The 14,261-nt window shown below is 41.5% G+C and overlaps 1 protein-coding gene across 14 annotated transcripts in view; it reads left to right on the forward strand.

The window, feature by feature from the left end:
• Positions 1–4,676: 4,676 nt before the first annotated feature.
• Positions 4,677–14,261, forward strand: part of SLC4A7 (solute carrier family 4 member 7) — a 100,838-nt gene continuing 91,253 nt past the window's right edge. For 5 of the 14 annotated variants that reach the window (XM_044755254.2, XM_070492778.1, XM_070492786.1 and 2 more), the window contains exon 1: positions 4,677–4,809. In XM_044755254.2, the coding sequence (XP_044611189.1) occupies positions 4,762–4,809 (48 nt within the window). In that variant the 5' untranslated portion in view covers positions 4,677–4,761. Of the gene's footprint in view, positions 4,822–14,261 lie in introns of all 14 variants that reach the window. The other 9 variants (XM_044755253.2, XM_044755255.2, XM_044755256.2 and 6 more) reach the window with 3 other exon arrangements.

Consider the following 14,261-nt stretch of genomic DNA (forward strand, 5'->3'; position numbering starts at 1 on the left):
TCAAATTTTCTAGTAGCCACATTAAAAAGGGTGAAGAAATAGGTGAAATTAATTTTTAATAATGTTTGTTTTAGCAATATATCCAAAATATTATCAATATGTAATCAATATATGATTTCAACATGTAATCAATATATGATTATTAACAAGATTCCTTTTTTTTTTGCATGTGTTTCAAATCCATTAAACTTGCAGCACATCTCAATTAAGATTAGCCATATTTCCAGTACAAAGTAGTCACTGTATTAAGGAGTGCAGTTCGAACCGATCTTGCTCTTGGCATTTCTCCTTTTCATTCTTTCACATGGTTGTCTTTATAACATAGTCATATCACTTCCCTCCTTAAAACCCTCTGATGGTGAGTCTGCAATTGCACATAGAAAAAAGTCCAATTTCCTTAGTGTTCATGCATTCATTCAATATTTTTTAAGTGCCCACCAGGTGCCAGGCACTCTAGGATGTTCCAAGTGACGTTCCCAGTGACAAGACAGATATGATCCCTTCACCTGCGGAGTCTTCATTCTAATGGGAATGTAAGCTTCTCAGGAGCCTGGTATATAAGGCCCTACCTCTTGTATGAGTTTGAGTCCACCTTTTCCCCACTTCCTGGTTTCCCAAACAGATAATAATAATATACATGTAATGAGTATTTCTTATATTTAGGTGCTGTGCTCGATGCTCTCTTTTAATCTTCATTGCAAACCCATGAGGAGAGTACCACTATTATCCCAATTTACAGTTTTAAAAAGAAGGCTGGCAAGGTGAAGTCACTAGCCTAAAGACTCAAAAACTAGCACAAAGGGAATGAGCCCCAGGCAGTTTGCCTCCAGAGCCTGGGAATGCTTCCCCAGTGGTTAGCCCTGCTTCTTCAGATCTATGCTGTTGATCTTGCTGTTATCTCTGCCTGTAATGCCCTTCTCTTCCTCCTCCCCACTTATACCACTATCAGTCATGACTCAGTTTAAATCTACTGTATGTCTCTGTAGCTTTTTCAAACACCTGCATAGATGTCCTTTTCCCACAACTGGCAGCCCCCATTCCCTTCCATCCCTAGTGAAAGTCATTCTATTCTCCTTCATCGAGTTCCCACGACTGTATTAGAGCTATACACATTGCATTGCTGGTATTTGTTTATATATCAGTGTCTTCCATTCTGAATTCCATGAGATCAGGCACCAAGTCTGTTTTTTCTTTCTTTCTTTTTTTAAAGAAATTTATCTGTAGGCCTAGCCTACAGAAATAAAGAGCAACAATCTTTTCAATCATTTTCCTTTTGTCTTTCCCCTATTGAGGCTGCCCTGGTGCTCTTATAAACACCATTCCAAGGATTTTAGTTTTCCTTATAAAGTCAGATGATTGGGAGCATTTAAATTTCAACTATGACCAAGAAGAGGCAATGAAGAGATACATAATTGTTAAAGGATCCTTTGCAAAAGGTTAAGGATGGTTCCAGGCTTTTCAAAATGACAAAGAAGCTGCTATTTGTCTTTACAAAATATGCCCTGGCTCATAGAGAACTGTTGAGGGAAGATTATTCGCTTCTCAGGATGAAGATCTTGCCAAGAGATTGTATTCAAGTCCCTACTAGTATTACCTACTGTTCCAGAAACCTGGGAAGTGTCCTGAATTTGGGATACAGCTAAATGTCATCAATTTTAGGTGCTACCAGTTCATTGTAAGTGATGAATTTAGGTTCACATTCACCTTTGTTCAGCAAATGGTTCCCAGTGCTACATTTTGGATGAATATTTAAAACACTTAAGAGAACAATTTGCCTTTCAGCATCTTGGAACATTTTATAGCCATCTCCATTTGCATGAAACCAATTTTAACACATTATCTTCTTTACTCACTACAACTATCACCTCAGGATGAACCCTAGCTGAGCCTGAATTAAGTGGGCAATTGAGAGCAATAAATTCTATAATTCAGATCTTTACAACATTATTTTTCTAGCAGTTGGGATAAAGTGAGGAGTGGAAAAAGTGCCTGGCAACACGGAAGTCACTCAAAAAGTAATTGTGGGGGGCCCAGTGTTTCGATGGTTCGAATCCTGGGCACGGACATGGTACCACTCAACAAGCCACGCTGAGGCGGCGTCCCACATGCCACAAGTAGAAGGACCCACAACTAGGAATATACAACTATGTACCGGGGGGCTTTGGGGAGAAAAAGGAAAAAAAATAAAATCTTTCAAAAAACAAAAAAAATTGTGGACTAACTAAACCAAAGGCCTATTTCTTTCTTTTTGCAAGATGAATGGAGAGAGATTCATTTTTTAGCACGGTCTCCCGAGCATATATTTTTAAGCCCTTCTTGAAGTTGACGACTTAGCTCCTTCAACTCTGGCACCAAATGTCTTGGCTCCTAGCTTGTTCCTGTTACTACTTTGGCCACAGCCTCAGCCATTTATTACTCAGGATGCTCTTAGGTGTTTTTTTTTTTTTTTTTTTGTAAGATTGGCACCTGAGCTAACAACTCTTGCCAATCTTTTTTTTTTCCTGCTTTATCTCCCCCAATCCCCCCAGTACACAGTTGTATATCTTAGCTGCAGGTCCTTCTAGTTGTGGCATGTGGGACGCCGCCTCAACGTGGCCTTACCAGCGGTGTCTTGTCTGCGCCCAGGATCCGAACCGGCGAAGCCGTGGGCCACTGCAGACAAGCGTGCAAACTTAACCACTTGGCCACCAGGCCGGCCACTGCTCTTAGGTCTTAAAAGGATGTTGCTCTCTCCCCTCCCATTCCCCCACATGCATTCAGTTAACACAGGTACTGAGAGCTTACAAGGGTTATGCACTCTTCTAGGCATGCTAGGAATATAACAACAAACAAAGCAGACCAAAAAATCACTGCTGCATGGAGCTAACATGGAGCACACATAAGTGTGTGTGTACAGACAATAAGCACAATAAAGTGTAAAATATATAAAATGTTAAAAGAGGATAAATGCTATATAGAAAAACAAAGCAGAGAAAGGGGATAGAAGGTGTTCTGTATATAATAATTATAGTGTTATGGTAGGGGAGCTGCAATGTAAGAGAGCTCAGAAGGAATTCTCCAATATAAATCATATTTGCCTTAGAGAGTGATGGTATGGGCACAGTGATTGATGCTTTAAACCACTTTAGGAAGCATTTTAAAAATTTTATTCCAATTCCCCTCTTTCTCCGTATTCTTTCCCTTTCATCTTGTTTCATCTTTTCTTTTTTTTCCCTTATTTCCTTGTTCAACTTTCTTTAGTGAAGCATTAGAATGAATAGTGCAATAGAAAGAGCAGTTCCACGAACTGGGACCTAAAACCAGTCATCTCTGAGAGCCTCAGCTTCCTCGTCTGTAAAAGGGAGATAATAAAACATGTTTTGTTTTGTTGTGTTGTGAGGATTAGAGAAGAAGCATGTTTGCAAAACGTCATAGTCTCTAATTTAGGCCTGTTTAAATGGTAGCCATTATTAATAGAAGCACATTTGCTCTTATACAAATGAATAATGTGTGCCAGCCTCTAAGTAGCTCTCTGGGAAGTTTAGAACAAAAGAGGACTAGGACCCAGACCAGGAACGAGTCATCCAGCATCCTTATCTATCTATTTCTGACAAAGGGTTTTATTAATATCCTATTGGAAATGGATAGGATGTACTCTCCAGACCGACTGTAATACAAAGTTTCCTTCCATAGCACTAACTTAGCTTTTCTCAACTAACCCTTTTTATCTTTATTAAACATGCAAAACAACACTGTTAACAATAATGCCTATAATAAGCACGCTATGTGTGCAGGCACGTTTATGGATAGAAAGTCATTTAATCCTTCAATGACCCTGTGTACTATCATCACCTCCAGCTGGAGCTGGGGATATCTGACAGGCGGCGTAGAGGGTGAACTCAAGAGGGTGGGAGCTGCCCTTGTGTCCCATCAAGGGGGCAAGCACACGAGGATACCTGGTTAGGGGTACTCCGTCTTTCACAGCCCCGACTTGGGGTTCATGCTTACTGAACTGAGAGAAGAAAACCTGTAGGAGTCGTGAAGACCCGTTAGTTCCTTTGGGGTTCCCTTAAGCGTCCTTTAAAAAGGTGGCGTCCTCTTTCCCTCCTGCCTCTAAAGAGCCTGGTTAAGCGCTAGGGGCAGCGGTGACCTCCAACCCACTTCCGAACTTCAGGGGAAACTCCGACCTAAAAAATGAGTTACACACTTAGTCTCAGTCACTTACGATTTTACAAAGAGGGGCGGGGCCTCCTGAAGAGGCGGCTGGGGGGGAGTGCGCGAGGGACTCCGGGAGCCGCCGATTGGCTGGGACAAATGCCCGTCCCGCCTCCCTCCCGCCCCACCTCCGGCTGGCCCCGCGGCGGGGCCTGCGGGGGCGCTGAGGAGACTGGCGGTGCCAAACTGGCAGGGGGCGTGGTGCGAGGAGGCGTGACGAGGGGCGTGTCGGGGCGGGGGCCGGGCGCCGCGCGCGTCATGGCCTGCGGCCCCGCCCCGAGCTCCTACGCGGCTCCCTCCTCCTCCCCCGCCCCGTTCTCCCGCTCGCTCAGTTCTCGCTCCACGTTCCACACCGCGGCCTCGCTGCCCTGCGAGAGCCAGCCCCGCGGCCGCCGCGCGCACACGCGCGCCCCGCGCCCCGCGTGCCCGGCTCCCCCACGCGCGCCCGCGCCTCGCGCACGGACGCACGCTCGTTTCCCCTCGCGCGCCCGGGTCTCGGCGGCGGCGGCGGCGGGCGGACCGCGCGGGGTAGCACCGTAGCGGCCGCCGCGGGGTGGCCAGCGGGCCATGGAGGCGGATGGGGCCGGCGAGCAGATGAGACCGCTACTCACCCGGGTAACGAGAAGGGTGAGGGCGCCGCGGTCGGTGGGGCTCCTCGGCGGGGGGCGCAGAGCCAGGCAGACAAAGGCGGGGGCGCGGCGGGCGTCGCGGTCCGGCCGCCTCGTCCCGGGCCCGGGGCCCCTCCAGCGCCCGGCGCGCCTCGCCGTCCCCTTTGTGTGGCCGCCCCGGGCGCGGGTGCGAGGGGGCGGGCGGCGGCGGCGCCGAGGAGGCCCGAGTTGGGGCAGCCGGCAGCGCGCCGCGGGCATCCCTCGGCGCCGGCATCCTCGGCACGGCTCCGACCGGACCCTGGGCCCCCCCGAGGGGCCGCTCCCCGTGACTCCGACCATCTTTTCCTTTCTTTTCGCAGTGCTTGCTTCCCTTATTCCCAGGCGTTCTCCCCAGCCGGGGTCTCGGTTCCGGTTGCCTGGGCGCTGGAGTTCAGATTAGCCCCTCGAAAACCCATCTTTCTTCTCCCCCTAAGGAGGAGCGCGGCTCCACCTGTCTCTAGCCCCGGGCAGTGGTGAAGAGCTGGGCTGAATCTGCCCCCTTCTTTCCCGTCTCCCCACCCGCTCCGCGCTGTGCTTTGTTCGGTGAGTTCTCCGGCCGCGTGGACAAGCCGCTTTCCTTTGCGGCCAAGGCTTCTTTTCGCTGCTGACTCTGCCTGGTCCGCCTCCTCCTCTTTTGGCGAGAACCGGAGGAGTAGCCTGCCGCAGGCCAAGTAGAAGGAGGAAGGTGTCCGGGTCCTCCGTGCTGCTCCTTTTTTCGCCTTTCCCCGTGAGCCTGGCTTTGGCTTCAGGGTTAGAGGGGACTGTGGGTTGGCTTTCAGAAGGCCAGTGTTCCCATGTGGGATGCTGGACGGGCGGCTCATGCTCAAGAAAAGTGACTTCTTGCGTTCACGCAGAACACATGTGTCCCTACAGTTGTGATTCTCTTCTCCCTTGGTAAGTTCGTGACTCAAGGGGCATGGAGGTGTTATAAATTTTCCTACTTCCAATTCTTAACACTGGAGTGAAAATTTTCCAGTCTTTCACAAGTAACAGGAAAATAGCTTTTCACGTGTTTTTGTTCAATAATTTTCATTAAACTCCCCCCCTCCGCATCTTTTTCAAGATTGTTATAAGGCCCTGGAGAGTAGTCATTCATTATTTTAGGATGTTCACCTATAAATTCTCAAAACATGGAGGAAAAAATTGAGTCTCTAGACATGAAGTCATTTAGCAGTGGTTTTTGGGAAGATCATTCGCAGCGATGGTAATGGAATTCTGGAAACCTGTCCTGAGGAATCTTCTGTAATTCTTTCTGTGGCCTTTGAATAAAATCTACTTTGGAGGTGTTTTTTAGCACCTTCTCTGCTAGTGTGTATCACGTGCAGTGTTGTCTGTTCTTAAGTTTATTATTTGTAAAATTTCAATTCAGAGCAGTAAAGAGGGTCCAAGTTTTCATAAAGCTGGTGGAAACCATGCTGTGCTCTCAAATATTGCCTACTTAGCTAGAAGAAGCATATGATACTGCCATTGCCTCCCAAATCATTCATTCATTCATTGTAATAACACTTACTTAGAGTCTCTTCTACAGTGTCCAACAAGGCAGAACCAGCTCTGCTCTAATAGAACTTACATTCAAGTGAAGCAGACAGATGACAAAGGAATTATCAAACACTGTTATTAATGGTTTGGCAGGGGAGCACTTTGGAAGGGTGTACCTCCTAAATCTTGGGGAAGATAAGACTTGGCTACTGTAGTCAAATCAGTATAGAAATCAAATACAGTAGGCTATCATACAGTTTAAAAATAGAATGGGAGAACAGGAAAACTAGGTTTAAGTAATAGAGAAGAGCATGGCTTGAAAACTGGGAAGAGAGGAACTGTTGGCGTTGACAAAGTTAAATCTTTCCTCAGCCATTTTCCCCTGCTAATGAAAGTCATGCAAATGGATGATTATGATATGTCATAACTTTTCTCTCACTCACAGCTGACTGCTTAGCATAGCCAAAAAAGTAGAATAAAATTAATATTCATAAAATGTTCTCTTGGGTTTGTAATTATGCACAAATTTTTGAATAAATTGGTGGCAGTTTATATTATTCTGAGACTGGAGCCCATCTGTTTCGTAATTGAGGCTCTAAGGTTTCTTCTAAAATTCTGTAATTTTCATTGATCATGGAGATAGAGAAAAGTCATTTATCTTATTAAAAATGCAATTTTTGTTTGCTTCCTTACAAAAACTCATCAGTGTAGGTCTCTCTTACAATTGATTTGGACTTAGTCTTATGTTCTGGTGTCAGTTAAATCCTCTTACAACAAATAGCACTGTTTAGAAGGTTCCCAAGTTTGGGCAAATGTTCTTTCCTTTAAGCTATACATGATTTAACACAATTCTGTTACCCTTGAAATTTTGAAGCTGTTCCATGGATTTTGTTCTATGATTTCATTCATTTTACGGATGCTTATTAAGTATCGCCTAGGTACCACACACTGGGGCTACAGGCAGACAAGGTAGACCGAGTCCTAACCTCTCCGAGTTTATTTTGGCGTGTGTAGTGAACACAGTGATAGCATCTGCATTCCTGCTGATTCCCTGTGTGAATGCCAGTTAAAACATTTTCATGAGTCTTAGAAATACTTAAAAAAGTAATTACAATAAGTGAAAGATATTAACAACCCAGTATGAAGTTAGTGGTGGTTGGCAAATAGAAAGTTCTTTGGTAGGTGAGTAAGAATTCTTCGGGGATCTCTGGTTGAGTGTTGATAGTCCTAGAGATAATGTGCACCCCAGGCATATTATCAGGATTTTAGTTACCTTTTTGCCTTATAGTTGGCATCTGGGCCACAATCTGTGGAGTTGTAATAAAGGGAGAGACAGCAAATCTGTCTTCTGTCCAAATGAAACTGTAGGACAATTGAGTTGGATTGAAAATTACTTTATCTGGTAATTAAGACTGGGAAGTACACAGGTTTTTTTCCTAAGAGAGCTTAGGGTATGAAAATTAGAGTATTTTGTTACACCAGGTTTCTGTTACTTGTTAAAATCGAAAGTAACCTGGTGTTGGAGGAACCTGCTGTATTATTTTTAGTAGTATGTGGGGTGCTAACCAATATATTCTAAAACCCTGGTAGTTATACTTGTCAACATCCTGTAATGGGTTGTTTTTCTTCTTTCCTTCCCCTTCTTTCTTAACTGTGTTTTACCACAGATATAATCTTAAAGTTGATAGGATCTGCAGCTGACAAAATGGGCCATTTATATGAAGGAGCATACAGGTGATTCATAGGGTTAATGTTATATAGATTAGTTAGTGTGGCTTTTGATTTATATTATAGCTTTCTCGTATTGGTTATGGATTCTTCTTTAGTTATCACTTTTTATGCATACGATATTTTCAATTTTGCAGTAAGAGTGTATCACTAATAAAGATCAGTGTTTGAATATGTAAAGGTGCAATTAGTCCCCACCACTTTAACCCCCTTTTTGGTTTTTTTTTTAAGGAAGATTAGCTCTGAGCTAACTACTGCCAATCCTCCTCTTTTTGCTGAGGAAGACTGGCCCTGAGCTAACATCCATGCCCATCTTCCTCTACTTTATACGTGGGATGCCTACCACAGCATGGCTTTTTGCCTAGCGGTGCCATGTCTGCACCCTGGATCTGAACCGGCAAACCCCGGGCCACTGAGAATCGGAATGTGCGAACTTAACCGCTGTGCCACTGGGCCAGCCCTCTAAGCCCCTTTTTGAATGAGAGAGTTTTTGATTTCTGTACAAAGCAGGTACCTATTCCAACATTCTAGCTTACAATGAAGTTTGCCTCTGTTTTTGTTTAGCAGACAACTTGTGTATTTTGTTGAGTGATACTCATTGCATTTTATGACTTGGGGAGACTTTCACAATTATTTGTAATTATAATAATAAATAGTGAAGGGATCTGTGGTTGGCATAGCGTCATGATAATGTTTAGCAGTGCAACTGTTAACAGTCTTCCTAGGGACACAGGGCTAGCAGACAGGTGTAGTGCTGGATTTCCAAATTAGTGATTGCTTCCATGGGCTGGACATTTTTAAATGACTGCTATGAGAGTGGCCAAAGACTTTTTTTCAGTGCTTGGTTTAGGAAGAGAATGTGATTATGACGTAGATTTGCATTTTTATCTGGAGCCTGATATGCCAGTCCAGAAAGGTTCTAGTTTGGCTATTTTAAGCAGATTTTTCAAATTGCCTCCAAAGAGGATTTTTAAAAATACTATAATTTTTCCCAAGCCATGGTTTGGATTTTAATGTTTATTTAAGCAGTTTTTTGGGGACAGTATCAAAGTGAAGGGTAAGACACAATCCACCTTTCATAATGAAATAGAAAAGATGCTTTAATATTTTGATATCCTTTTTTGGTAGAGAATGCTAAGGAGGCTAATGTCATTTGGTTCTCATTCTTTTCGCATGTCAGGCAGTATAGAATCGTCCATTCTCTCTGGATTCCAGGACTGTGTTGCTTCTTTTTTGTCAGCTTGCCGAATGTAGAGAGGTTGTTGAGTTGTATCATCTCTGATTAGGAGCTTGGGAAGTGGATATACCCTTAAATGAGTTCACAGGTGCGAGATGCCTGTACAGTCGTCCCTCGGTATCCCTGGGGCTCGGTTCCTAGACCCCCACAGATGTCCAAATGTGGATGCTCTAGTCTCTATGTACAAAGGGGTAGTATTTGCATATAACCTACATACATCCTCCCATATAGGTGCTTTAAGTCGTCTCTAGATTACTTACGATACCTAATACAATGTAAGTGCTTTGTAAATGGCTGTTATACTGTGTTGTTTAGGGAATAATGACAAGAAAAAAGTCTGTACATGTTGAGTACAGATGCAACCATCAAAGGCCTTTCTGTCCAGCTGGTTGAATCTGCTGATAGGGAATGCCAACTGTACTCTGTTATAGGAGGGACTGTGGAATGGTTTCTCAAAGGAGCATGAGAAGGGCAAGGATGATACTTAGAATCTTTTTTCCCCTCATAATTTGCCATAACATATAATTAGCACTTGGTGCATTTGTGTTTAGTGCATGTTCTTTGACATATAGAATGTTTCTGCTAAAATAGTAGTCTTTATTCTGGAAAAATACTGAAAGTACTTATGCAAAACTCCTCTTATCTTAGGAATTGAAGTATTCAACAAAAAATACGAATAAAGCAAATTTATATTTAGTAGACTCTCTTCCCGTTGAGTTCCATAGTAGTATTGGAGATGTTTCTGTTAAAAAAAAAAAAAAAGGTCCTCTGAAGAAACAATTTTTTGATAAGAATTTAAATTAGAAATTTCCATTCTATTATACTTTGGCCACCGGGATATTATCTTCATCTAGAAAACAAATTTTCGTTTTTAAAATTTTAGCAATTTTTAATATTTGCCATTGGTAGATGGGGTTTGGGGGTGCGGGGAATTGTGTCAGGGAAGGGAGGGAAGAATGGAGTTCAGGGCTGCCTTTGTCTGAATTACAACAGACGCCCTCTCTAGGCAGATTCAAACTTTAGCACAAGGCTTGATGAGAGAAGCCTGAGCTGGGCTTCAGCCCCCACTGGCCCTCGCTTCTGAATGCCCTTTTGTAGGGTACCACCCCCAAAACCAGAAGTGGTAGCCTGCATCTGTCACCTTTTCAATTTAATATCTCTTCTCTCCTAATAATTTCCCCTGCTAGACTATAATCATCATTGGGGATTCTTTCATCTACATTTAAAACTCAGACTTTTTTTCCTTTCTCTTGGGCATTCACATTGTCACATTCAAACATGCAGCAGAATTGTATTTCTAGTAGATACTGCCGTCTAACGTGAAATGTATTGCGTTCTAAAAATCCTAAATGTTAAGACTTCATATTGTATAAAATGAATTAAAGACCAACTTCCTTAATCCTGTAAGAGTCTAATTGATTTATTTAAAATGAGAGACACCTGTGTAAAAATCAGACTACAATTCCCACAGTTATTTAATGTAATTCACTTTGCTTGGTGTCATTGATTGTTAAACATGATCCCTTTGAGAATGCTTTGTTCGCTTGGCACTAGGGTACACCTCCTGGTGAATTCTCTGCTGTTTTTTCATTAGTTTTGCATGAAAAGCACTCTGGGTTCTGTCTTAGCATTTGGAGTATTAATGGTGCCATAGATAGTATAGCACTGTGTTTTTAAAATTGCTTCTAAAATAGACAGGAACATAGGGACTGTGGATGGGCCTCAGGGGTACGTGATTCCCCAGAAACTGAAAAATTTTATGCTTGTATGCCTTCTTTCCAGTAGAGGGTCAAATCGCTTTACATTCAGGTCTCAAAGGGGTTTATAATCCAAGAAACAGCTTGGTTATGCCTAGTCTAAAACTAAGCTCAGCTTAGTTTCATATCTTCTTAAAAGTTCATAGTCTTTTATTCAGATAACAATAATTATTACATCCATCCAGTATTTGCTAAAGTTTGTTTTGCAGAATGCTACATCTCTAGGATGTTTTGCCAAAGAACCATTTTGTAGCCAAATAAGTTTGAGGAAGGTCACATGCTATACTTTTTGGAGATTCATGATGTATAACTATACTAAAGGGTCTGAGGAATCCTATAATAAATACATTAAACTTTGATGAGGAGAGAATGCGGTCATGTAGGGTGGAAATTTCTGATGGTTCTTACAAAGTATAAACACTAGGTCACTAATATGTTGTATTATTATAGGTCTAAGAAGGCAAATCCTGTGATAGCGGTAATTTTGTTACAGTAAAAGAAGATATTTGAAAGATGTATCATTTAAGAAGATGCTTTGGAAGCAATCTCATATGGCACTGGTTGAATAAATTATGGTATATCCACACAGTGGGATAGTATAGCTATAAAAAAAGAATGAGGAAGATCTCTTTGTATTGATGTGAGAGTGCTTTAGGATGAATTGATTAAATAAAGCAAGGTGTGGGACAGAGGAGTTTATGTACTAGTTCCTTTTCTCTAAGGGAGAAGAATAAGAATTTATATTTGTATTTACTAGTATTTGTATAAATATACTGGAAGGATAAACAGGAAACTAATAAAATGGTTTCCATAGGGAGTGTAAGAGAACAGGAATTGCGACGGGAGTGGGAGCAAAATTTCAGTGTATACCCTTCTGTGTACAGTTTTGATTTTTGAACTATGCAAACATATGATCCATTCAGTAAAATAGAGAACATGATTTCTTATATTGCTTTATGTCTTGGGTTAGCATATCTAGCTATTTCATGAGAGAGATATGTATGACTGTGGATAGAGTCTAATATATTATGAACTGCTTAGTTTATCATGTTTTAAAGGTACCCCATAAATACCGAAGTTGTTAATATGTATCTGTCACATGCTACATGCCTAATTATGACTGAACACTTGAGTCCTTTGGAAGTTTTGTGTTTGCCTATTACTGATGTCCTGCCCTTGTCTCACTTCCAGTTCCTTTCTCTCCAGGGATTTAGATTAGTGAGGAGTAATAGAAGGCAGGATGTGGGAAGAGATGAAGAGTGTTGTCCTTAGACATGAAGTGCTGTAGGCATAAGGAAATAACTGGTTGTATGTTTTTAAATTTAGATTTTTCCTTTATGATTTTTATACTTACCTTTGATTGAGGATCATAAATATGTAAAAAAGTTATTCAGATAAATTACAGTTGAGATTATGGTGGCATGGTTGCAGAGGACAGCATTCACATTGTTTTCCTGTCTTTGCTCCAGAAGGGACCATTTACCTTGAGTTCAGCGTGAATGTTTTCTTTGAGAGTTGTGCAACACGGCAAAACTTTGGGAAGACATCACTGTAATTATTAGATTCCTCATGTTGTTATATGTATTCCATATGAAATGTCCATCCCTACATTTAAAAAAATTAGTAAAAAATAAGCTAAAGAAATTATTTCCCTTTACCCAGTCTTTAGAAGCCAGTAATTTGGAAAAGATAATCACTTTTTCCTCTCTTGAAAGAATTTCTTATTTATATTTGAGTGTAAACCTTAGTGGCATTCTGAGACTTTACAGCACCTCAGATGATATAGTGAACCTCCACTGAAGATTCTGCCTCACTCCTTCTCTAATCATAGTGCTGGCAGGAAGAGGAATGTCATCTTGCTCGCATTGGTAGGAATCACTAATCTAGAATCTATGGTTTTGTCTTCTGCTATGGGGCAAGTTAGTGCACAGGTAACTGACTTTCTAGAGAAAGCCTGCTTTGAGCCATGCATTTATTAGGCATCTTTTAATCACTTATTAGCCCTGTTACAGACGTGCACTCACAGGCGGAGAGGTTTTCAAACATTTCCCAGGCCATATAGTTAGTAAGAGGCTGAGCTGAGATTTGAACTCCTGGTTGATGCCAAATCACTGCTCACCCCTCTTCTTTCATTTCTCATTAGTCTGGAGTAATCACAGATCCCTGTTTGTCAGTACTATGCAACATTAACCATATTAGTTTTACTCGTATGATACTTGAAAGCTCTATTGGCCTCAGATAATTAACTGTAGTTTTCTTCTATATTTAAAAGCTTTTATTACTATAACTTTTGTGAATTAGTTGACATTATAGAAATTAAATATTTCTATGAAATTTGCCTCTTTGCCTCCAGATTCCCTGAGGGCTGGGATAAAATTTCTCTGGATCATTTCTGAATTCTTAATTAGGTCTATTCCAGGGTTTAACACATAGAAAGCATTCAGTGAATGTTTGTTCAGTGAACGAATGTTAGCATGATATCATGAACTCATAAGATTTGAAGTTGAGTATGCTTCTAGTTGTTTAATCAGTCAGTTAATAAATTATATAGCTTTTATTTGTGTTGTTACCATTAAGAAAAATTCCTACTTTACATGACATAACTGCTAGTAGAAGAGAATGTTTCTTGCTTTCGTTCTATTGAGGGAGCATATTGAATAAGTACAGTTTGGATTGATCCCAAAGTAAGAGTACTTAACATTTTTTTAACCTGAGATCTTAGGCAAGTGAGTATTAGCCACCATTAAAATGAAAATTTTATGACTCTTAAGATATTTTCACAAGTTTTAAATACATTTAAATTGATTGTTGGAAAACAGTGGATATTTTACTTACGTATTAATACTTGTGTAATATTTGCTTTATAAAAGTCAGAGACTTATAATGTATATGATTATAAGAGGACCAGTGGCAAGAAAAGGGATCTCAAACCCCATATATGATGTCAGCTGTTAGATATATTGGTTTGAAATTGTGCTATTTCTATTAATTCTTTAGACTTATTTACATAATAGAATTTTTTCTATTCATCTGCTTTTAATTTTATGATTTTGAGGTTTGTGGGCTCTCTTTGGTCCAGGACCTCCTTCCTTCCTGGTCTCTGCTTCCCAGTCCCTGCATCCGTGTTTGCACAGGTGCTATAACTAGCCAGTGCACTGACTCAGTGGAGTCCTTTCAGTAATCTTCTGTACTTACTTTTGTTTTGCTTATAATTGTTCC

Source organism: Equus asinus, chromosome 21, assembly GCF_041296235.1.
Source record: "Equus asinus isolate D_3611 breed Donkey chromosome 21, EquAss-T2T_v2, whole genome shotgun sequence".
In the NCBI taxonomy this organism is placed as follows: domain Eukaryota; kingdom Metazoa; phylum Chordata; class Mammalia; order Perissodactyla; family Equidae; genus Equus; species Equus asinus.